Below are 26639 nucleotides of genomic sequence, written 5' to 3'. Positions count from 1 at the left end.
GATGCCTTGGGCACATCTTGTGGCTGTATTCTAACTTGATGACAACCACTCTTCAAATCAATCCTGCTGAAAATTGAGGCTCCATTGAGCTGCTCCAGCACATCATCGATGCGCAGAATCGAGAATATGTTATTGATGGTCATCTTGTTTAGTGTGTGATAGTCTACACACATACAAAATGAACCATATTTGTTTTGTGGAAACACAGAAACCCTTGAAGAGGAACTCGAATCCTCGATCGGGTCACTGTACATTGTGGAAGACTTATCTCTAGTCTTGAATTTGCCCTTGTTCCAGCAATCCCGTGCCAAGTGACCCTGCTTCTCATTGGAGTGGCACATCCTTCGTACACTCTTGTGCACATGTGAATGTGCTTCAAAAAACCGGCCAACCTAACATGTGATATCATGTGAGAGTGGTGCAGTGCGGAAGCATACATCAAAGAAGAGAGAGAAGGGGGGAGAGTCGACACATGTATAAGGCAATGACAACTATATATACAGTGAAGGAACCAACCAAACAAGGAGGAGTAGAATGCTCCAAGTGATACACATCAAAGAAGTAGGGCAGGGCCTTATATAGGCCTGCCATGTGGCCGACCCAGGGTCAGTCAAGCGACCCAAGTCTGGTCAGTTGAGCTGACTTGCAGGTCGGTTGCCCGATCAGGGTCAGGCCCTAAACTGACCTGGTCAGCAAGCCCTAAGCCCTAGAGGCTGAGCCATTCAGCCCTACCAACAGCTTTGGAATAAGCCTGCACTCAGAGGTAAACCTAGCCTGAACAGGGCAGGCACACCCATAAATCAGCCCTCATCATGAGATGCACATAACTCCAATACTTCGAAGCATGGACAATCCAACTTGTGAGGCGAACAACTCTACACGGGTGCTCAACCCCCACAACCGCATGCATGAATGAGGATGGAGGAAGGGGGCATGGTTCATGACACCACGAAGGTTAAGGTGGTACAAGATCAATTGGCTATAGTAGGCCAAAAGATGGACAGTAATGTAATAGTGATGCTTTGTAAGCATGCTTCCATGGAGCTGCACGGGATTTGCAACCACAGCATCACAAGAGTAGAATGTTCGATGGTCGAGGCCAACCATCTTCTAGCAGATGGTGGTGATTCTGTTATAGGATGAAGCAAGCCAAAGATGTACGGCAAAGAGGATGGGAAGCCCTTGCTGCATCTGGCAAGAGCAAAGGCAAGGCTAACCCCAACAAGGCAAGCCAATAATTCTTAAGACAAGTGATAAGTCTGCAACAGTGGGGACAAGATGAAAAAGACATGTTTCTATTGTGACTAACCTGGTCACTTTGCAAGAGATGCAAGAAGAAGATGGACCAAGAACAAGAAAAGTGAAGACAAGCCGAAGAGGGTCGAATTCACATGTTGCACATTTGGTTGTAACTAAAGAGCTTTTTATTGACTATGTGTACACTTTCCGCTTGTGGAATCTTTAGACATACTTGAGCCACCTAGCAGGAGTTGCTAAGTAAATGGAATTGGTAATATCCAAGTCACTACTTGTCAAGGTGACAAAGATTTTCATGGACTCGACGTTTGTAAGGCCCTGAACCCTGTGAAGGCTTTGACAAAGTAGAAGATGTATGAAGTGGTCACCAGGTCAAAAGACAACAGGGAGTTTTTTCTCAAGGGACAAAGGAGAGAAACCTATACAAAGTTACGACTGCATTGGTCTAGAATCAGGCTGATCGCTCCAGGTTAATGCTTGACGGGCTTGGGTACATCAGCTCCTGCAATGCTTCAAAGGTACAGCAGATTGATCGGGTGGATGTTTTTAAGATTGGTGGGCACTTCAGATATGTGCCTAGCCTGGTTTGGTAGTAGGCAACAGTGGAATCTGTTCTTTAACAAGGCTCACCGCTAGCCAATGTCCCACTTGAACATTACATCAGGGTCAGTAGTCTCTCACTTTCATTGGTGCTTTCAGTAGTGCATGTTTTGGGTACATGGTTTGTTCAGATATTGTCAAGTCTTCGGGGCATGAGGGAGGACACTGAGGACAGACATAAGGGCCAGGCTTCATTGCAAAGCCATTCAATGCCTGCTGCAAGAAGAATATGGACACAGAGACATGGTCTTCAAGACAATGGAGTTTCTAACAGAGAGAGTTGTTTATGAGGCCATCCCGTAGATTCTCAAGTGCATAAGATGTGAGATTCTTGTGATAGATACAGTTGAAGACAATGAGGCAACAACAAAGAGGATGTTAAGTATGTGCATTGCTAGATGGTGGATGGGCTAAAAACAAGCCCACCCTTGCTTGGTACCAGACAATTACAAGGATCATTCATTCTGGTAGTCTGTCAAGTTCCAGCCTGTTCCCTACTTTCAAAGGAGGATAGATGGATGGTCCTGCACATGTTCGACGACGATGGCTTGGGAGTGAGTTCATCCTTAATTGACTAATTGGATTGACAGCACAGCAAAAGTTGGCATCTGAGATATTCATACAGATCTGTGACTACGCAGAGGGCCTGGCTGGAGTTAGGGGCCATCACATGGCTTCGGCAAGAGACATCAGATGGTCAATACTTCTTCAACAGAGTTAAGAGCGATGCAATGCAATTCTGTCCTGCGCAGACGGTACGGAAAACAGGGTGGTGATTCACTACACCTGAACATTTCAGATGGAGCACATAGAGACTCATCACCATTTCATCAGGGAGCTGTGCCAGGACAAACAATGCAGGCAGTCTTCTGCCTGACATCACCTCGATGTGCTTATCAGAGCTCTGGGCACATGAAGCATCTCGCACATGGCATAGGCATAGGCCCACATTTGGTACTTGAGAGGGCCTATTAGATTTAGGGGAGGGTCAATGCCCTACCTATTGGCCCCCATATGAGGAGGACAACAGGGCTTGACCGAAGGTGACCCTCATTATGGTTTTGTTGGGGATACTGCAACATGGGCAGAGCATGCTGTCCACATGTAGAACTGTGAAGTTTGCAATAGCCTCCCACATGGATGCCCTTGGAATACCGTCTTGGGAATGCTATTTGGGCAGTATTTTGCCAGCCTTGTGGCCACTATGCCCGGCGGGCTTAGGACATCAGACTGGGCCTGACAAAAGATGCACCTACAACCAGCTGTGGGCTGACAGGTCGGTTGCCTTAGTCTTATAGAGTTGTGTATAAAGCAGCATGCTCTGTAAAGAGGGGCAGGGCAGACAAAGAGCACAGCTAAGTAATACGAAACCTACAATCTCATTCATCCAAATCTACCATAGAAAAAACTTAGCATATAGCCCATACAGCCTTCCAATGGGATGCTTATAATTCTGATGAAAATGCACCACGTCAAAGAAAATCTTGTGTTCCTGCGCTATAAATACATCTATAACAGCATATGACCTTGAAAGTTCAGCCACATCCTATAACAGCATGTGACCTTGAGCCACGGATACTAACTAGTCCCAAATATAAATTAAAGCTTGTCACAAGAATCTTCAGAACAAAAGCATTCTCCAAGTTAGCCTCCAAGAGCTTAAACATTCTAATTTCAGCATCTCTGAACATAAAAGGAAAACTACACATCCTGTAAAGAAATATTGAACAAGATTTTATTTATCTGACATATCAAATGAAGTGAACGTGGTTTTCCCACAGGGAGGCAATTTAGATATTGAGTAGATGAGCAGTACCAGGATTGATGGTTTTTGGTGCTTAAATAACCAAGTCTGTTGTTTTTTAAAAGGGCTTCAGTTTCATAGTAAGCTTCAATAGATAACAAAATATTTGTTAAGTGATACAATTCTTTTGCCTTTCAAAAAAGATATAGTCTGGGAACACCATTTTTCAAGATAATGGTTTCTCTATCTTGTCGCAGATCCGATACAGAATTAATTCTCCACCGGTACTCAAAGGCATAACTTGCACTTTTCAAGGAGGTCACAAAGTTGGGATTGTGGGTCGAACTGGAAGCGGAAAGACAACTCTAATAAGTGCACTCTTTCGACTCGTTGATCCTTCAGGTGGCACGATCCACATTGATGGCGTGGATCTCGTCTCTTTGGGTTTGCACGACCTTCGCATGAGATTGGGTATCATACCGCAAGAGCCGGTTCTTTTTCGAGGCACCGTCCGCAGTAATCTTGATCCTTTAGCACATTATTCAGACTCGGACATCTGGGAGGTATGGCATTCTCCAAGCCCAAATTTGGAGGCCTTTCTGAGGTGATGTTTGTTCCTGTAAAAGCTCGCTTGTGATCAAATCGTTGACGAAACAGGCACTCGACAAAAGCCAGTTGCGAGATATCATCCGTGAGCTACCATTACGGCTTGAGTCTCCTGGTACTAAATCTTTCCTCTCAAGTAATACTCTACGCTTGCTTTGAACTTAGAATTGTGGGCACAAAAGAAACATGAACATGCGTCAATGATGGAGAATGCAGTGAGCGACGAGGGTGACAATTGGAGCGCAGGACAGAGGCAGCTCTTCTGTCTGGGGAGGGTGTTACTGAAGCGGACGCGAATTCTGGTATTGGACGAGGCGACAGCGTCGGTGGACTCAGCAACGGATGCGCTACTGCAGAAGGTGATAAGGGAGGAATTCGCGAACTGCACAGTGATGACGGTAGCTCACAGAATTCCGACGGTGATCGAAAGCGACATGATCGTGGGATTGCAAGACGGTAATCTTCAGATGCTCCATCGCTTCGACTTTGATTTCTTGGTTTCATCTTTCGATTTGGTTTGAAAATACCCAATAGCCATCTCAACTCTAACTGTTTAGCCACTGCAATTGGCCTTCCTAAAATCAGAATTCAGATTTGATGCGCGCTAATTTTTATTTTCAAACTTTTCAAAAAAAATTGTGGAAGATAGAAATCTATGAGTGCTAGTGCTTAGCTCACGTGAGGGCCAGTACTAAGGGGCTTATAAGCACATGGGAAGAAATAGGATGGGAATGGGAAAAGGTGGTCCCAAGTGGTCCCATGCATATTTTTATCCTATTCCCATCCCACCATGTGCTAACAAAAAAGAACTATAGATGGGTTTAGGAAGAAGAGGACACATGGCATCATTTCATGTGTTTAAGAGGTGGGGACAAGGACACATGTCATCCTTCCATGTTTTGAATCCCTAAAAAAGGGAAACCAGAGGGCATGGTCCAGGATGGGAGAAAAAGTGGCTACTCCCATTCTAAATCCATCTTAGACCACTTGGTGTAGGATGGGAGTAATGATGACAAAAATATTCTCATCCTAAACCCATGCTAGCCCCATCCATGTGCTAAGGCCCTAAGGCACTCTGTGTCCAAAAAATGGTGAAAGGAGAGCTTGACACATCATCTTTTTCTATGAAGAGCATCGGGTGGCCTGCCTCTGTATCGGGGGGGTTGATGACATTTTAAAGGCACCCGCCTCTTTGCTGGCCCCTTTACCCTAGCCAATTACCTCGAGGAATTCCTGGCCACCCCCCGATGTTTCCCATCGGTATCGGTGCCCCGTTCGGATTCCCGACCGTCAACAGACACTTGGCAAACATCGGTTGGATCATGCAATTTCAAGGTCATATCTTACGGTTGGGGAGGCTGCAACGGACACTTGGCAAACATCGGACGGATCACACAATTTCAAGGTCATATCTTTTAGTACTCCGCAACGTGCGTCAGCGGAATTATGGCCTTCGTCGTTAGATCTAATGAGGATCTAACAGCTTGGAAATGGCAGTGATCGTGTGCCATTAGATCTTCAAATCTAACACAGTTTATAATAAGCTAGTCTCGCCATATTTAATGTGCCTTTGATGATCTAATGGTTGTAAGGAGGCGCTAGTCATTGCGAACCATTAGATGAAGCGGTCTTATTTTACCAGTTGATGATGATGGCGACGGTCAACATGTGGGAGACTCACTCCGATTACAGAGACTCTCGGGGACGGCTGGGATTGATCTTCCATCAACCTCAGCCATTGACAGAGTAGGGAATCAGCTCCCAGTAGCCATTACCAGGAGGAAACTGGCAAACCTGGCGATCGGCCTTTAGGCCAAAAGCAAGTTTTGCCAGTTTATGACTGTACATGGCAACCAGCACAAATTCTCGGCCATCATCGACACTGGGAGGCAGGATGGTGAGGCGGCGGGCACATGTGTGCATCGTGTGCGCACGTTAACGCCGGGCACATGGCGCACCAATGCCATGTGGTGGTGACAGGAGTGGATTTCGTGGTTTTCTCATGACGCCTGTGATGGACGGGTGATGTGCATAATAATTACACATTATGGGGAGCGTAGCCAGTGGGGCAGTTCTGTGGGCAAATTATGATTCTGCAAGGCATCGCATTCGACTGTTTTGAGATTTAGAAAACGTGCATTGTGACTTCCTATCAATATCTAGCCGGAGGCTCTGTGCAAGGAATATAACATACTACAAGATTGTGGATTCTTAATGTTCTCTCTTGGGAGAGTGCCATTGGAAGAGCTAGTTCCTGTCTACCTACCAATGTACATGCTCTCTTGTTTCATTGGTCATGGGTTTTTTTGGCAACTTTTGGTCCAGTGGGTGAATGAGATTGGCTCGTATTGAATACAGTTAGTTATAGGGGGAACATGTGTATGCCATACCATGGAGTGCTTCGTTCGCTCCTGATGAGGTCTTTTAGTCTGAGCCTTTAGTGTGGATACAGTTTCAAAACATTAAGGAGTTGCTTCTAGTTGAGTTGGAGAAAATCGCTTCTCTTTTGGGAAGGGTTTTGTACACTCCAATGGCTCTAGCTAAGAAGGCATCTCCTAGGGTTTGTATTCTGTGGGACAAGAGGAAAGACCCGGACTTCAGCTTACACTTTGCACTTGCGCTTACACTCCCCAATGGCTAGAATGCTTTTGTTGAAGTGCGTTTTGGAATCTTTCCAAATGCTTGCTACCTTTGTAATTGTTGCAAGCATTTTTCGAGAGAATGTTCGTCAAAGCAATAGGATAATGTGGAGGCGTCCAAGCCTAGTGCGACTAATAAAGAAGTCCAATCAGTGTCTCCACCTCTACAAAATGAAATGCTTGGGGAAGGCAAGGAGCAGGAGTTTCAACAAAAGGAAGTCTCTAAAAAGGAATGAAAGTGAAGCTTTGAAAGGCAAGCCAAAAAAGTCTCAAGCTCAAAACAGGGCGGTTGTCTTGAACAGAAGTGAGAAGTAGCAATCTAAGGGTCGAAACGAGGAGCCATCTATTGGTCGAGCAAGAGTTAGAACAGAAGGTGGAAAGCTGAAGCATGATAGCAATGTGGCGATCATACAAGGGGGTCCCATTCTAGTTAGCAGCTTTAAGCACGAAACCCTTAGAATAGTGAAGGGTAAAGCTAGGAAAGGTAATTCGTTTGTTAACGTATTTGTGCCACTCGTTGAGGAAATGGAATAAGAGGATGCTCCTCTTAATGAATAGTGATTCACGAAAATGCCCCAAGATGACATGGAACATTAGAGGAGTCTTTTTGGAGTGGAAGAGAGGTGGAGTGGCCCGGATAAGTCTTTTAAGCCACATGTCTTCACTTTGCAATAACTCAAGGCATGTTCTAACAATATCAACGGTTTACAAGTACCTGGATACCAATTGGTGACTAATTGCCTTTTCCCTGGTAGGGGAGGAGCGGCACTACTACATTGCTGATTCATTCCTCTTTAGCAATGATATCTGAGACTTGTGATGAAGACAGAGAGTTCATCCTAACAAAGGTAAAATTTTAGGATTCCCCTTTGTGCTTTCAATTTATGCTCCTAATCAACCCTTGAAACGGATGGAGTTATGGGAAAAGAGTTGAGTCTTTTGAAAGATAAGCAATCTATATGTCGTGGAGACCAAATAACATTCTAGACCTTGGGGATCAGTCTCACAATGGTGTGCAAATGTCTATCCATGAAGTAAAAGCATGGAGTAGCTTAGTTTCTGTTTGTTTCCTTGTTGACTAGGTCGATTTTGAAGCCCTTGGTGGACATAAGGTCTTTACTTAGCATAATAGACACTCGAATGAGATGTGGAGAGCAGCTCACCTTGATAGTATTTATTTTACTCAGAAAGGATGGTCGTTAAGACTGGAGATACAAGATAGAGACATAATAGAGAGTGTATGCTCTGATCACTTTCCTTTGTTGATAAATTTTAACCTTGTTGCTGTCTCTTCGACTCTTAAGGACCCTATTCCTTTCAAATTAATATACATACTTTCTGAAAAAGGAAAGATTTGATGCAAGGATTGTGAATGCATGGTGTATAAAAGCGAGGAAATATGTCTGTCCGATTGTGAGATAGATTAAGTGTGTGGACACAGTCATCAAGTTTGCCAAGGAATTTGGTAAAGCGGAGCAAGACGATGAGAAAGGAGGAAAGATCGGCTAGGTGGGCACAGTGCTACCTATTAGAAGCAAGTGCGGCAGTTCATAGAGCACGCGAAACTAGTAGGCAACCATAGTTCAAACGAGGTTTAGAAGGGGTTTAGATGGCTAGAAGAGGGGGAAAGTCCCTTAGCCTTATTCTTTAAGGCTATTCGTGATAATAGGCGTTAAGGAAGCATCATGATCTGTGCACGATAAAGAACCCCGTTTATGATGATAAGTGGATTGTTGAAGTGCTAATTGAGCATTTATCTAGCATAATAGAAACACGGCCAGTTATCCTTGAAAACTATGATGTTTTGAATTCATGGTAATGTTTATAGTGAGACGCAAATCTCCAAGGCATTACCATAAATTCAATGAGTTGGCGAGACTGGTAATGACCTCTCGCCAACTCAGTCTGCCAACTCATGCTTATAGTATTAGGCCTCCCTAGCAAGATGTGCTTTTAAGTGGCTGTCGCTTGAAGATTCCTCAGTCAGAGCTGCTATCGAGAACGGCTCAAATTTGGAAGTTACTGCAAATTGTATGGTGATGGTTCATTAGGAAGATCATCATGGCTATCAAATTGGGATCTTAAGGATGAATTCCTTCCTTTTAAGATGTCCCCAAGAGTTGTTTAACAAAGGCATACGAACTTTTAATGATGTGTGGGATCCTAGTGGGGATTGTTGGTTGCAAATGCAAGATGTTAAACAACATTTGTATTAGCACGTAGAGAAAGAAAATTTATGCATGAATTGATGAATAGGATTAAGGATGAATGGCCTACTAGTGTCATTTTCAAAGACAGCAATGATTTCGAAGGTTTCATGTATTGCTCAGGTAAATTGCTACAAAAATGCAAGCCTAAAGATTCATGAAAGGAATTTGCCTGCATGGCATGTAGGCAGTGGCTTATAATGCACCATTTGATCGGATTGCAACATGATTACATAGATTAGCAAGGGTGTGGAATGCCACACCATCTTTCAAACTGAATATGCTTTTATGGAAAGTGTTACTGGGAAAGATGCCAGTGCTAAAACCAGATTGGTGAAATGGAACTCGAGAGTTTCCCCTTTATGTCTATTTTGCAAGACTCACTACCATGTTTTGTGGGAATGCTACGTCAAACGTGGTATATGGAAGAAAGTTTGCAAGTGGCTCATGATTGCTTCCATTTTTGTTACACCAAGCTCTGCTAAGGGATAGAGGAAAGTCAAATGAGACTCCTATGCGGCTCTGTATGAGATTTGGCAGCTTGTCAAAGTGTGGTCATTCAAAGGATCTGAAAATATTGCAACAACAATGCTTTAAGGAACCACCATAGAAGTGAGCTTCTGATTCAGGAAGTTTTGGATGATTTGAGCATCTATTTTATAGCCTTTGGCAAAAGAAATGGCTTTCTTTGCCAAGCCTATGAAGTTCTTGACAAGATGCCTACTCACGAAGTTGCTATGTAATTGCCTACCTTTATGGGAGGCTGGAATTTTCCTTTTTGACTTCATACAATGTTGGTTCCTCTTTTGCCCCCCCAAAAAAATAACTTGTACACCTAGAGCATGATGTATTGGGGAATGCGTTAAGGGAGTATGCCCAACCATGGTGCATTCCCCCACGTAGAGGGCCATGGGGAGATGTCAATATGCCGCATGTATGGGCAAGATTAAAAGAAGGTTGTGGTCGAATGATGGCTCACGTGGTGCCATATTTTTGTGAATTCCATTGGATAGTGCGCTTGCAACACGTATTTTTGGGCCGTTCGATCTTAGACCAATTACAGGCTTCGCGATGATAAAAAATAGGGCCAACACTTTGCCATTCTGAAGTGCCATCATCGAACGACTGAGATTCAATCTTAGCCAACTTTGGCACTTTACATATTGGGGACTTTCTGAGAAGGAAAGTACCTTGAATCTGGCAAGCGACACTGCGAGCCATATTTTTGACCCCAAAAGTCCAACCAATACCCATTCCCCCAACTAGAGGGCCAGAGGAAGGGGTTGAATGGTTAATCTTAGGTCAAAATTGTGATTGTGGGCGGTGATTTAAGGGTTCTTATTAAGGGTCCAATGTCAGTTAAATTAATTGTGGAAAACCACTTTTGTTAGAATATGATGTTATGGAATTAGTTAGGATAGGAATCGAGGAGCCACATTCCCTCTATGAAATTACCCAGAGATTAAATCTCCATTGAGCAAGGGAGGACTTTGCGGGAAGGAAACTGCCAAAATTTGGCAAGTGGCACCGTGAGCCAAATTTTTGACCCAAGAAGACCCTCAAAAGACCACGACCCTCCCCTCATGTGAAGACCCAGAGCGAAGGCTTGAATAATCAACCCTGGTCAAAACTTGAATTGTGGGCGGTGGATTTCCTTAGTTAGAAATAATTAAGAGTAGTTTAGTAAGGTGGAATTTGGTTTGTCATTTGAGAAGCATTTTTTGTCTAATAATGTGTTCGGATCGGATGGCAAAGATTAAATCTTGGCCAACCTCGTACCTTTACGTTCCTTGTGCTTATAGATCCATCATCACTGCGCCCAGTTTTACAACAATGATGTCTCATGATAATATCACACATAGTGTCGTTCCAATAGCTTGATTAGTGCACAAATACCTTGTGATGTTTGTAAAACACATGCAAAAATTGCACATCTTAGGCGATTTGGATGTTCGCCCACTTGAGTTTGCTACCCACATTCCATTCCAGAGGGAAGTTCCCTTGTGCTCGGCGTGGGCGATTCTCCATTATCTATCAAGGGAGTTCCTCTACTGGCTTTCAACGTAGGGAAGAGTAGTTGGCCCCTCATAGCTAGTCATGGGTGTGTGAGTGGGGGGTTTATGTGAACCAAAAAAACACATGCACAAATGAACATGGCAACTATAATTTTGAATTCAAATGGGTGGTAGTGATGTAGAGAGGAATCATCCTAGAAATTTCCAAGCTTGCGTGAGTAGCCATAGGCCTTGGGCACCTAGGTGGCTGACTAGGAATCCTTTCCTGACTTCAAGGTTTGGGAGAGGTGGAAAGGATAGGCCATTAAATCTCCATGAAAGCTTGGGTTGGTGGAGTTTAAATCTACACCATCCGATTTGAACTCTTTCATTATCCTAATTTGCAACTTGTCACACTGTCATTGATGATTGTCACTACACAGTGCTCAACACCACTTGTCTCAATGCTACCCATTAATTCTATAAACACAATCAAGTTCATAACATAATTTATCATTTGCTTATACTCACCTCCCCAAGCCCTTAACGGTTGGAAAACTTATGGAAGTTGAACTCTCCCCCCTAGAAATTGGCTCATGGGTACCTCCCACTAGCCATTTTTTGAGGAGGAGAGGCCTACTCCTCGCCTTTCCCTACTCCCAAGATGTATTGCCACGAATTGGAGGAGTGAGGGGATCCAATATTGTGGGGCGATGGAAAATGAAAAAGCGATGCAAGAACTAAAATGATGACACCATAGAGAAAATAAAATTGCGGCTTGATTTAAATTTTGCATCGAATCTCCGTACATTGGATGGTGGAGATTGCTTGTCCACTCTCGATTTCAATTTTGCATATTAATATTCCTAAGCTGGATTTTGGAGATTTCTCCTCCATACCCTAAACCTCTATGTAGTTGAGCATTGCCAAGGAAGAAGATCTTGGCCATGTGTTGTGTTAAAGCAAAGCCAAAAGCTTCAATCTTACACTTCTCAAACATTCACCACATTAGCCTTTTTGGAAAGCTATAGGTTGTCTCTTTATAAAGGAGGAATTTGAAACATTTCACCCACATGGTCCCAAAACAGAGTAAGAATCTCCAATCTTTAATGTTAGAATCTCCAATTCCATGCAATTCTCAAGCGTGGAGAGTAGCAAGGTGAATGCATCACAGTTGTATTTTCAAAAGCTATGGAAATGCATCACCTTAGCTTTTAAAACTCATCAAGTTGACTTTCTAAAAATGCTAACATGGCAAAATAATCCACAAATTGTGAGGTAAGAGACACATCATCTTTCGACCTTACGCTTTTCAAAGGCATAAGGCATCATCCTAACAATTTATGTTTTCCCATTAAATTGACAATTGAGTATTAGGACCATAGGATTATATTTGTGTAAATGGATTACGCGAGGGTGGAATGCCACAAGCAAGGAAAGACATCAATATTGCAAGAAAATTGGATTTTTTGGTCTTGCAATCTTATCATCTATGGAAGTTAGACTTCAAATATTTCCATGTCTACAACTTGGCCTAATATGTTTCACTCCACCAGTTTGTTTGCTTAGAATTTCAATTTACATAACATTTACTTCCACCAAGTCTTATAGAGTCATAATCATGCCAAAAGACCCAAAACGCAAGAGGAAACCTCCTTACTTGGGCCTTTCAATATATTATTTCTAAGCCCCCCATCCCATCCCCTCACCCCCCACCCCCGCAACAAAAACGAAAAAACAAAACTATTCTTTGTGATTAGTAGATACTAGAAGATTGGTGCTTTCCCTTTTAGGGTTTTTATAATATTTATTCAATGTTTACATCGACAAGCTAAGGATGATTTAGAATATATGAATTAATGCCAAACTCATGCTTTAAATCCTTAGTTCAAAACATTGTCTTTCTTGTGTCCTTTTCTCAAGTACATATGTGAGCTCTTTGCTATTAAAGCGTCCATCAAATTTTTATTTGATTCTTATTCATGGCTCTCAATCGATTAGATTCTCATCTCTTGGGGAGCCTATACTCGTGGAAGGGTTGAGTAGGAAAGGCTGAGTAGTGATAGGCCTTTATCTATCAACCTTGGATTGTATTGATTAGCTTTTATTTTATCACCTCCAATAAGAGTTGCTATTTTCATAGATTGTCGGTGTTGTTTATTATATGTGAACCTCTTATTGAAGCCACATTTTCCAACATGGTATAAGTATTATATGTCGATACACATGAACACATATTTCACATAAAACCTATATTATTAGCTTCATATTCATCAAGGATTAAGGAGTCTTACAATATATTTTCTAAGCTAGCTTTTGGGAGGAGTCCAAAACATTAAAAACATGTCAGAACCTAAGAACCTAAAAATATGTGAAGTTGATTTTTTGGTCAAAAGTTCAACGTGTTGTGTTTTTTTGTTCAAAACGTCAAAGGGTTGACTTTGATCAACCTTGTCAATGCCCAACTTTGACTCACTTGACTTGTCAACACTTATTCATGATCTCACCCATCTTTAAGCTCTCACCCTTTTGGATGCTAGCCTTCATCATGGTTGAGTTTGCATCTCACCTTCAAGTGTTGATAGAAACTTTGGCATGAAGTCCTTTATATCGACAACTACTCATGGATATGTGGACATGATCTTATGAGATTAACTTTATCCATTGATTTGCACCCATCATTCGGCATTGATGACATTGCTGGGGATGTCATAGTAGCTAGTCACTATTTTGCATGATTGTGTTAAAGTTTTCCAACCCTATGGGTGATAATCATAAAAGTTGAATTGAATTGCTAACGGTAACTCCAATAGTTGATGCTTTTCTTGAGAGTCATGCTACCATTGCAATTGCCTCAATTTTCTTCATGCTACAATCGACATCAAGTTAAAATAGAGGGTATTGAAGGGCGCTGCTGAGGCCTGGTGCTGATGAAGCTCGGCCAAATAAGTATTATTAGCATGGAGTATTATTAGTATGGCACGGGTTTCGGCAACAAATTTTTCCATAGATGGAAGCTCCTTCACATGAATATTTGAGGGGACAGGAGTAACCACATCAGCACTAGGAACTATGACAGGAATATCTCCTACTTGCAAGGAAGGGTCCATGGCGCCATCAGCCTCCTGAGGAACAACTTTGACTAGCACCCAACGGGGGATGACTCGAACATGATGTGTTAACGAACCTAGTCGCGCTGTAGAAGAAGGTCCAAGATGAGAGACTATAGCCGACAGTCTTGGGCGAGAGGTGGAAGGTCCAGTAGCCCGAGAAGGGGTCGGATGTGCAGTAGATCAAGAAGTAGGTCCAGCCTAGGTGGTGCTATGAGGCGCTACACCCGTGGACCTTTTAGGCCTTTTCCTTTTTCTCTTCCTTGGGCAATCTCTGGAAAAGTTCCCAGGGGTCCTGCAAATCCTACATTGATCTTGTCTCCTAACGATCTTGACTCTGCTTGAAAAATGAGCCGTCTAGACGTTGGAGCATGATGCGTGATGTTAGGGTCGGAGACAATGACCCTAACACATGGTACCCAGAGGTTTTTACTTCAGCTCATAGATCTCCCTCTTCCCCTCTCATGGCTTCCATTCTCATCTATCTCAAAAAAATTGATGAGGTTGCTATAGACTCGTATGAGGGTGAACTATTTTTTTGAAGTTGCTCATGTCTAAGTCCTAAAATCAAGGAAAGTGTGTTTCCTTGTGCACCAATTGCTTGTGCAATGACTGCAACCAACAATAACCACTACATGATATTATTGCACAATGCAATGTTCATGCTCCGTGCGGTTCACTAAATGTCTTTGCTGCTTCCATGAAAGCACACACACTAGATCCTCGACTGGGAGGGAACCTTGAGTTTTTATAATTTTTATTCAAAGTTTATACAAATCTAATCATTTTACATCCCTTTTACATGGGATATGAAAAGGTAATTTACAAAGGCTACGTGCATGCGCATGTGCACCCGTACACACACACACGCATGCATGTGTACATGCACACAACATGCACACGCATAGGCATGTGCACGTGCGCATACACACATACACATGTGTGCATGTGCTCGCACCCACGCATGCACTCGTGCACACGCACGCACATGCACACCCATGCACATGTGGATGGATGCATGCATGTGCATACATGCACACATGCAAGCACACCACATTGGTATTCTCATCTCTCTTAGTTTCCTTCTAGTTATATTGAATTATCCCTTTTCTATCTATATTTTTCTCTTGCCTATGTTGTTACACTTTTCAATAAATTATACCCAATCTTGTGGAATGCACTACATGATTTCCTCTCATCAGATCGTAATATGCAAGTCTTTTAACAAATGTGATTGAATGCATCAAATATATCGTTCATTAAAATACTTTAACATAATTAATACATGTCCCAAGTTTATGAACTTGTTACTAATGGTGGATTGGTTGATCTTTGGATATAGGTCATTTGATCGAGTTTGACCCACCTAAAAAGTTATTGGAGAGGGGGTCCACCTTATTTGCTAGTCTAGTAAGAGAATATTGGGCCCAATCAAGTAAAAAATCAAGAGAAAATTTGGCATTCTTCAAAGGTGGATCTTGAAGGATACAAAATTTAATGGAGTCATAGAAGGGAAGCGTGTGTCTTTGCAACAAAACAACTTTGACAACCATGCACATTATTTATTTATTTTTTAAATCATTTTTTAAAGCATGCACATTGCATATGTGTTCTCATTAGCAATAAATACAAATTTCTATTGATTATTTTTTGGGCAAGTACAAGGTTTTGTTACTGTGTCATGTTTAATTGTGAGTAGTGTAGTGTGAACCTCCCCTTCGGGAACTTTTCCTCTCTACTTAGGAGGTATTTTTCTGTAGGGTTAGCGTACCTATGTAGAGGAGATATATCCCATTCTGGTTTTTTTGTGTGTAACACACACGTTGGGATTAATATTCATCTCTCGATGTATTCAGAAATATTTCCAACATTTGGTATTAGAGCAACGTTATATATATTAACTCCATCTCTCTCATTCTCAGCATTATATATATCAGAGTAGGGTTATGTATATTAACTCCATCTGTCTCGTGCTCAGCATCACTCATCACATTATCAATTGGGAGAAGATTTTGTTTGTAAGGTTTGACCTGCTATCTCTATCTAGCTTGTTGGACTAAGCTTTGTTTGTTTTTACTTCTTGGGAATTTAGCAAGACCAACATTTCATCACTATTTTGGAGCTTTTGCATCTATTTGTAGACTAGTAGAACTAGTTTGTAGTTCTTGTTGCTATTTAGCTCAGTTGCAAACCTACTTGGAGCAATTCCGTCTCAATTGCGTGTGCTCTTGGTTCGTTTTTCAAGCTATTGCTCATCTTGAGGCCTAGCTACCATTCGAGCTCAGGTAGACAATGCTTGGAAGAATCATATCTATTGTTGAGGCCTTTCTTTGCATGGTCATCATTGGAGGAGCATTGACAGGCTCATTCTATGGCTACCTTTATCTTTGTCTACATTTTTAGGCAATGCCTAGGTTCTTCCCAAATTCTTCTAGATTTTGCTTCTAGACTTACCAAATTCATCTAGATTTGTTTTTTATATTGTCCCATATCGTTTCCCGATTCCATTTGGCTCCTCAAATCCATCTTGCTCTAGCTCCCTAACTCCATGGTCCTAGTCATCGATTCCATCCAACTCCTTGAATCCACTATACCTACCATATAGTAATTGTTGCTCCTATTATAAGTGATCATAGACGATGGGATGCATGTGATGCACAAGCTCTAGCCTTGAATTCTTTGTCAATCAAGAGCATCATCATATTAGTCTAATAATAACTGGGAAGAAGTGTCACTAAGACATCAATGGAGATCTTGTTGGTAGGAAGTTGTCTTCTCGTTCAAGAGAAGCAGATTAAACCCTTGGCAGGGATTGAAGCTAAGCCTGCAAATATTTCTGAGGATGATTGGAATGAGTTGGATGCATTAGTGTGTTGCCAGCCCTTTTACAAACATGGGATGTTTGCAAACAATGTATCAAACTAAGAATGAGGCAAGAGTCTTGTTTCTCAAGAAGGACATTGAGAACTTGAGTATGCATGATGGAGATTGTATATCAGATCATGTGACTAAGATTGCAGATCCTAGAGATTGAATCTTCAATATTGATGATATCAATTCAGGAAAAAAAAATCTAGGACATTGCAATCAATACTCCTACCTGAGCTGCTATAATTCTCTCATACTATCTTTGAGAGGAAATGCTCAACATCTATAATTTCAGGCTTATTCTTACAAGAGGAATAGACAAGGACGAATAGTTCTTCCTCGAACATGGATGAAGCACTTGTTGCCGGTGAGAAGAGTAGTGGCAAGCCTAAAGGTGGTGCATAGTTTAAAGTTGGTTTTAGACAACCATCTCACAATCGAATGGATGAAGTAGGAAAAAGGAAGAAGAAAGGTCGGATGCCACTACTACAATAAGCTACCCATGAATGCAAGAAAATATTGGAAAAGGAGAAGGACTTGGAATGTCAGAGTTAGTTTCTAATGCTTCAAATGTTGACAAAGACAATGCTTCAGCAAACTATGTGGCTAAAGAGTAGTCTTTTCTTGTATGTAGCTATAATCCCCATCTAGAGGACAATTCAGTTAGTGTGAGTGGTACTAGAAAAATAGTTTTTTATTTTGAGTGTGGTGCATTCAAGGCATGCTAATTCCAAGAAATAATTGTTTGGAAATTTGCCACCTCATATTTGCAAAATTGTGTCCTGTGCCAATAATTCTTCTTTTTCTATGAAAGGAGTTGGGTAGATTATTCTAACATTAGTAGATGGTACTGATTTGTTTCTTCTATATGTCCTTTAAGTTCTAGCCATAAAGAAGAATCTCCTATCAGTAGCCTTCTCCTATTGGCAAAACCATGACATGTGCTAAGTTTTTTGTTTATTCTATGAAACGAGTTTAAAAGGTTATCTATCATCATCATGCTATTGACTTGTGTCTTCTACATGTCCTTTATGTTTCATGCATAAAGAAGATCTTCTTTCTCTTTTCTTTTTTGTGGTAGAAGACGATATGCTATCATTTTTTAGGATGATTAGTGCATTGTTATAGATATGACAAAGGACTATCAAATAGTTACCACATGCGAGCCACATGCACTCTTTGTCATGGCTTGTATGAGTTGGATGCAAATGATAGCAATAAGAAAAATGCTTTTTAGCAACAATAACATCTAAAATGAGAGATTCAAAATTGGGACATGCCAAATTTGGCCACTTAGACTATGGGAGTTTGAAGCTTCTACAAAAACATCATAAGGTTTTGACTATGCCGACATTAGAGACCCCTAAAAAACATGTCAATGAAGGATAATGCATGGGAATGCCTTTCCAAGGGATGTATCTATTTGGGCTCAGTGACGTGTGTAGTCCCAAGAGGACACCATCTATGGGAAAGTATTTGTACCTTGTGACATTTATAGACTAATTTTCTAGAAATTGTGTTTTGGAATCATTTTGGAAAGATCCATAGGAATGCCTCTCCAAGGGATGCATCTGTTTGGGCTATTAGAAATGTAGTTTATACACAGTGACGTGTGTAGTCCCATGAGGACACCATCTATGGGGAAGTATTTGTATCCTGTGATTTTCTAGACTACTTTCTAGATATACATGGGTCTATCCTTTGAGGGAGTAGTACTATGAAGTATTGATGTGTTTTTAGAAGTCCGTTGCCAAAACCAATCACACTATAAGTGTAGACACTAAGTCAGACAAAGGGGGGAGTATATGTCAAGAATTTCAGGAAAAAAACATTTATCCAGTATTGCAAAGTGCCATATACACCTTAGGAAAATGGTGTTGTTAAGAGGAAGAATCGATCTATGATGGAGATGGCTAGGTGGAGGATAAATGCTAGAAGATTGCCTCATAGACTCTATATGGAAGACATTATGCATTTTATACACATTTTGAACGGGTTCCCTGTTGAGAGTTCATGCTCAACATCATGTGATCATGTGTGGATAGCACCATCACGTGATCATATGTGCATAGCACTAACCTTATAGAGTGCTATAAAGGAAAGGGTTAGATCCCCTAACCCTAACCCTAAATGGGTTTGTATCTATTCTATTTTTTCAACTAAATCTAGTGTACAGTTAGTCATTTGTGGTGTGCTCTCTAGCTATGCCCTCTCTCCTCATCTCCACTCTTCTCCTCTCCCCTCTTCATATTTTGTCATGGTATCAGAGCTCCCTTGTCTTCCGCTGAGACATCGAGATCCTTGAGAGCATGAGAGAGATTGAGAGAGATTGAGCATTCATTCTTTCTTTCCGTTGATGATAGAAATTTCCGTCCATTTGTGTTCATGAGAGATTTCCATTAATCTCCTTTGCTCATTCTTGAGAGATTTTCTTTGTATGACAGTAGTGAGAGTTCTTATTCCATTCATTTCATTCTTCAGAGTTCTTTGAAATACATTTCCATTCTTTTGAGAGAGTTTCCAAGAGCCTTTGAGAGTTCTTCTTACGAGAAAGAGTTCTTCATTCTCTTGAGAGATTATTAAGAGATCTTGTTGAGGGGGATTGGATTTCTTGGTTCTCAGGTGTCCATTCTTTTTCTCCGTTTGTTGCTCGTCTGTCTTTGGGAGGAGCGGCTTAACATGCCTTTCAATCCTCCTATCTAATGACTTGACCTACAGTAGCCTCTACATGTGACCTACAACAACACGCATCTACCTTTAGCCTACTACGACCCAGACATAGCACCAAGCGACTACATCAACTGCAGCAAGCAAGCAACAAAGTGATCAATAACAAACAACTAGCAGCCTACAACGGCTAACCCTCAACTCCTAGTTGATGGGCGAACTACACATACAGCCACTCGCCAAGCCTTGCTCAACGGCCTCTCCAATCACGCTAGAGGCAGCGCGCACGTAACAACTCCTGTACAGGCTCGAATCAGCCATTCTATGCACAAGGCTCCATAGAGCCTCTCAACGGCCACCTATACGAATTGCAGCGACACAACCAAGCTCCAACGATTGCTTCATTGACCAGCAATGCCTCTAACTCAGAACAGTGCCAACGCCATCTACAGCTTCAACGCCTATGCCCAACCTCAACGAAGCACACAAGCTCTACGACTACCACCATGTACTCACGGACCTTCTCCTTCAATGGAGAACAGACGACAGCAAAGGCCTTGCAGCACCTCTAAGGCAGCCCACTAACGTCTCTTTCAATCGGCTCCCTAGTAGCGTGACCTCTCGACAACAGCTCGTGCGCAAGGCTCCTACACCGTGCTGCAAAACTAGCTTCACAGAGCTCAGCGATGGCCAGCAAGCATAGCCACGAGCCTCCCAAAGGCTACGTCCAACAACTAAAACGACGGGCAGTCTTCACACACCTGAAGCTTCAACGGCTGCTCTAACGCATCCTTGCAACAAACGTGTACAGCACAACGATCAGTGCCAAAGTCTACAACGACCTTCAAATGGCCCTCTGCGATCCACGGGAGCCAACATTGACGAAAATCCACAGGTTGAAATTTCGAAAGATTTTGGTGCCTCACGTTCTGACATGTGGCAGATAGGCCTTGCCCGGGTTAGGTCAGTGGAACCTGGTTTTGGTCAATGGTCAGAGTTTAGCCACGTGGCAATCTTATCTTATTTGCCAGTTGTCACCGACTGCCACATGTCAATCCACGTCATCACTACCACGTCAGCAGTCCACGTCATCACTACCACGCCATCTACCACATCATCTGTTGACATCATCATCTATGCCACCTCAGTAGTGCCACCTCAGCTGTCCAGTCAGCATTGACCTCTGCAGGCACACACAGTGCTTCACAGTCACTGCATGTGACCACTTCTACCACCTCAGCACAGGGCTTCACTGGCACACCTCTTACTAGGCACAGTGCCACATCATCACTGCATGTGACCCACAGTGACACATCATCATTGAGCACATTTGCACTCCTTTTGCCCCTCCATCTAGATCAAGTCATATCTCTTGATATAGGAAGAATTTGAGGGTGCTCCAAAAAGAAAAGTCGCTCATTTTTTTGTGCTCTACGCGCTCATCACATCACATGCACATTTCAGTGCAAGTAACACTCACATTTGGGCCTCGCCGACAAAACCACTTCCTTCACGCACATTTGCCTCTACATTAACGCATCTGACCCAGCACTTAAAAAGAACAATACAAAAGGAATTATTTGCTGTTCTTTCATCGATCGACGGTTGGTATAGATCTAGATTAGAGTAGACTAGATCGCCATAGAGGGGACGCTTTGAATTTCCCCAAGTTGCCAATCTAAGCCATGCCCGAAATTCGTGGCTAGTACCTACTCGGAGTCAGTCCATACGCTCACATACGGTTTCACGTCATTACATTACCTAAAACCTTACGTTCATCAGTTCAGTGAGCAGACTTTAGAGTTCAAAGGCATTGCAGATTGTTTCAGTGGGCAGATAGGATTTGATTTCACACACGCATGTCACCATTGTAAAGCCTATTCAGCTATCTCACAGCATCGTGCAGATCATTTCATCCTTGTAAAGCCTCTTGGCTATTCCCGGCATCATTGCCACAAGCCTTGTAATATAGATCAGATTTTATATATTGCAGTTCTATCTTCATCGACAGTTCAGAGATTTCACTTGGCATAGTTAGTGTATTTGCAGTTGATTCATACATAGATTTTCATGACACTTTTGAGTACATTTCTTGCACCATGTCTATGACTAGCAACCTCAATATGGAGGCATCTGCTAAGTTAGACAACTCCAATTATGGTACATGGAAATACCGAATGGAGACCATTCTTGTACTTCAGAACAAATGGGGGTATGTCGATGGGTCTACACCTAGACCATTGGCCGATCCAGCCACAAGTCGCTCTACTCCATCTATTGTCACAACACCAGCAATGGGATCTACATCTACACAAACAGTTTTCGCAACAATAGCAGATCCTGCCATTGCCCGAGCTCAGGCAGAATGAGATAAGAAAGACAAGTATGCCTATCACCTAATCAAGCAGAATGTGCAAGATGTCATGCTAGGACAGCTCAACACAGTCAAGACATCAAAAGAAGCATGGGATATGTTCGCAGCTCTCTACGAGTCCAAGAACACATCCAGGATTCTCACCTTGAGAAACCAAATCAACCAGAGTTTCTACAACAGCAGTGAAACCGGTCATGCTTATGTACTTCGCATAAAAGACTACAACAATCAACTTGCAGGCAGGAGAGTCTATGAACCCCACAAAAATGGTTCAAGTCATTCTGAATGGACTAGGAGAGGGATAAGAGAATCTAGTCCAGAGTATTGCCATTCAATGGCAAATTTTGACACTGGAAGAACTTCAGTCAGTTCTACTTCAAATAGAAGCAGAAGTAGAGGCAAAGGTAGAGGTAGATCATATCAAAAAAGTGGTCATCATCAGCAACAAAATCAAAGTCAGCATCAACATCAGAATCAGCATCAGCATCAGCATCAGCATCAGGATCTCATCCTTAGCAACATCAAAATCATCAAAGAGGAAATCATTCCAATCAAAGAAGATTCCAAGGACGAGGGAATGCATCCACCAATGTGTCAAACATTCAGTGCAACTACTATCACAGGTTTGGACACTATGAAAGAGATTGCCGCAAGAAGCAGTACGACTAAGGTGGTCAATCTAGCAGTAATCGAGGGAATTCCTGAGGCAGAGGAAATCATCGTGGTGGACATTCTAGTCACAGTCATTTTGCAAATGAACATGGAAATATGTTTCTTGCAAGCGAGTAATTAAATCAGAGTGATACAGTGTACCTAGACAACACTGATTTCAATCCCAAAGAGGATTTCAGCTATCAAGTGGACCAAGTGGAACAGGATCCTTGGTACATCGATAGCGGTGCATCATCTCACATGACAAATCATCAGGAATGGTTCACAGAGATGAAACCATTAGAAGGTCAGAAAAATGTCATCTACACAGCAGACAATACACCGAATCCAATTCAAGGGATAGGCATTATCCCTATGAGCAATTTCACTAGTACAAAAGGATTAGTGAAAGATGTGCTCTATGTTCCGAAGCTCAGCAAGAACCTTTTGTCAATAGGTCAAATGATGGAACACAATTACAAAGTCATCTTCGATGGTGATGAATGCACTATCAGAGATAAATCCAAAAGATGTCAGCTAGTAGCAAAAGGTGTCAAGGAAGGACACTTATACAGAATGCTAGCTACAGTACCAGATAAGCATGCCATGTCAGCTCAACCGCAATAGATGCCACTATCTACAAAATGGTATAAGAGATATGGTCATGTCAACTTCAAGTACTTGTTAGATCTCAGGAATCAGAATATGGCAATTGGGATTTCAAAGCTACAGTTTCTTGGAAAAGTTTGTGAAGCATGCTACTTCTGCAAACAAAAGCGAACCAACTTTGTCAGAAGTACCTCTCGTGCACAAGGTATTCTTGATTTGATTCATACAGATGTATGAGGTTATGCCCAGACCTGTAGCATCAATGGTTAATTTTACTACTTGACTCTCATCGACGACTTCAATAGATATTGTTGGGTCTACTTTCTAAAAGAGAAATCTGAAGTGTTTTCCATATTTCAAGAATTCAAAGCCATGGTAGAAAACTAGACAGGCAGAAAGATCAAGGTCATGAGATCAGATAGAGGAGGTGAATACATGTCTTCAGCATTCATGAACTTTTGCAAAAATCACGGCATTTGAAGACAATTCACATGTGTAGATACTCCTCAGCAAAATGCAAGAGCTTAAAGGAAGAATGGGACTTTAGTAGACAGTGCTAGAGCAATGCTTAGTGAAAAGCATCTTTCGGATCAGTATTGGACAGAAGCAATAGCTACAGTAAACTACTTGCTTAATCGGCTTCCTACCGAACCGATACAGGGTATGACTCCTTATGAAGCATTCACTGGACACAAGCCACACATTGGGCATCTCCGCATATTTGGTTGCATAGCATATGCCCACATACATGATGATCATTGCAGGAAATTGGATGCAAAGTCACGCAAATGCATCATGGTTGGCTACAGTGAAGAAAGCAAAGCATACAAGTTGTATGATCCCATCAACTGCAAGGTCATTATCTCTAGAGATGTAATATATGATGAGGAATCAGAATGGAAAACCTCACCTACACAGGAGATAGAAGCATCGACTTCACAGTCATCTACAGAACAAGTTGATGAAGAAGAGCAAGAATTGCCAGCAACACCCCAAGTAGAGCCACAGCAGCTCAGATGGTCTACTAGGGAAAGCAGACCTTTAGCCAGATTGACATATGCTCAAAAAGGCAAAGCAATTCAGGTGGAAACCACCAACTATGCTCTTATGACTACCATCATGGCTACAGAAGAGCCAGTGTACTTTGAAGACGCAGTAGACAAGCCAGAATGGCAAACTGCTATGAATGAAGAAATGGATGCTTTGTATAAAAATAATACTTGGGAATTATGTGACCTTCCACCAGGAAAGAAGGCCATAGTAAACAAATAGGTATACAAAGTGAAGTACAATCCAGATGGTAGTATTCAGAGATACAAAGCCAGATTAGTTGCAAAAGGATTTGCACATCAATATGGTCAAGAGTATAATGAGACTTATGCTCCAATAGCAAAGATGGATTCCATATGGTTCTTGATATCACTAGCGACACTCAGTAGATGGAATGTGTATCAGCTCGATGTCAAGAATGCATTTCTCAATGGTTATCTAGACGAGGAAGTCTACATGCAACAACCAATAGGTTATGTTGAACCAGGAAAGGAGAATAAGGTTTGCCATATCAAGAAAAGTCTCTACGGCTTAAAACAAGCATTCAGAAGTTGGTACAGCAGAATCGACAAGTATTTTGCTAATCTGGGATACATGAAGTCCAATGCAGATCATACTCTGTACTACAAAGTTCAAGGGGAAGACATTACTATTGCACTTTTGTACGTAGATGATCTGATTGTGACAGGAAACAAGGATAGCTTCATAAGAAGTCTTGTTTGTAGAGTTCGACATGAAAGATCTTGGACTTATGCACTATTGTCTTGGAATTGAATTATGGAGAGATTCAGATATCACATTCATGAGTTAGCTCAAGTATGTTGACAGTCTCTTGAAGAAGTTTCATATGGCAGATTGCAAGATTGCAGCCACTCCCATGGAACAAATTTTAAAACTTCCTAAAGATTCAGAAAAGCCTACAGTCAATGACAGATACTACAGGCAGCTCATCGGATCTCTTATATATCTGATAATCACACGGCCAGATATTTATTATGCAGTAAGCTCACTAGCACAGTTTATGGCAAATCCAAAATAGTCTCACTGGAATGCAGCCAAAAGAGTCTTGAGATACATAAGAGGTACAAGATAGTTTGGGATAGAATATAGAGGAAGTCATCCACAGTTGCATGGATACTGTGACAGTGACTATGTCGGAGATCATGAGACCAGGAGATCGACACAGGGATATGCATTTTTCCTTGGTTAAGGTGCTATATCATGGTTGTTTAACAAACAGCCAATTGTTTCTTTGTCTTCGACTGAAGTAGAATATAGAGCACTCACTACAGGTGCATGTGAGGCTATATGGCTCATAAGACTATTGTCAGCAATAGATTACTTTGATGAGTCAAAGCCAACAACAATATACTGTGATAATCAATCGGCTCAAGCACTGGCCAAAAATCCAGTATATCACTCCAAGACAAAGCACATTGATGTCAGAGAGCACTTTATCAAAGAAAGAGTGTTACTTGGTGACATCACACTGCAGCATTGTGATAGCAAAGAAAACGTTGTAGACATCTTTACCAAACCACTCGGTAAAGAGCTATTCGAGAAACACCGACTAGCTTTTGGTTTGATGTAGAGGAAGGACATTCCCATCAAAGGGGTGTGATGGAATGTAATGCTCAGTCCTTCTTCGATTCCCCAGAATCATCATCTTGAGGGAAGGCCTACTTCATGATGTTGATCTTGAGGGAAGGTGTTGAGAGTTCACGCTCAACATCATGTGATTATGTGTGCATAGCACCATCACGTGATCATATGTGCATAGCACTAACCTTATAGAGTGCTATAAAGGAAAGGGTTAGATCCCCTAACCCTAACCCTAACCCTAAATGGGTTTGTATATATTCTATTTTTTCAACTAAATCTAATGTACAGTTATTCATTTGTGGTGTGCTCTCTAGCTGTGCCCTCTCTCCTCATCTCCACTCTTCTCCTCTCCCCTCTTCATATTTTGTCATTCCCAACCAATGCCTTAAAAGCAATCACACCCTTTGAGACTGCAACTTATACTGAGAAAAAATTGAACAGAGGATCTACATTTATAAAAACTCAGCAATTGCTGAGAGCCTTAAAGGCCAAAAAATTACAGCTAGCAACCATAACCATTCAAATATAAAAGTAAACAACAGTGCATACTGAGAGCCTCAAATTTTGGTCATAAACCAAGGAGATTGTAGTCCTTCTTTCCTGGTATTTCAGTCCTCCTTGTAGTAAATATAAATGAGGGCAAAAATACAATTTATTGAGT

The 26639-nt window shown here is 41.8% G+C and overlaps 1 protein-coding gene across 3 annotated transcripts in view; it reads left to right on the top strand.

Annotated features, from left to right (window-relative positions):
- The window catches only part of LOC147882694 (ABC transporter C family member 8-like), an 81962-nt gene extending 66197 nt beyond the window's left edge, over positions 1 to 15765 (top strand). For all 3 annotated transcript variants that reach the window (XM_087400821.1, XM_087400823.1, XM_087400822.1), the window contains 4 exons: positions 3859 to 4164; positions 4259 to 4322; positions 4424 to 4663; positions 15500 to 15765. In XM_087400821.1, the coding sequence (XP_087256947.1) occupies positions 3859 to 4164; positions 4259 to 4322; positions 4424 to 4663; positions 15500 to 15639 (750 nt within the window). In that variant the 3' untranslated portion in view covers positions 15640 to 15765. The remainder of the gene's footprint in view (positions 1 to 3858; positions 4165 to 4258; positions 4323 to 4423; positions 4664 to 15499) is intronic.
- Positions 15766 to 26639: the final 10874 nt, after the last annotated feature.

Source organism: Dipteris shenzhenensis, chromosome 29, assembly GCF_047967505.1.
Source record: "Dipteris shenzhenensis isolate YYH24624 ecotype China chromosome 29, Dip_SZ_1.0, whole genome shotgun sequence".
Taxonomy (NCBI): Eukaryota; Viridiplantae; Streptophyta; class Polypodiopsida; order Gleicheniales; family Dipteridaceae; genus Dipteris; species Dipteris shenzhenensis.
Note: the sequence above shows the minus strand (reverse complement) of the source record. Positions and strands in the feature narration are given on the sequence as shown.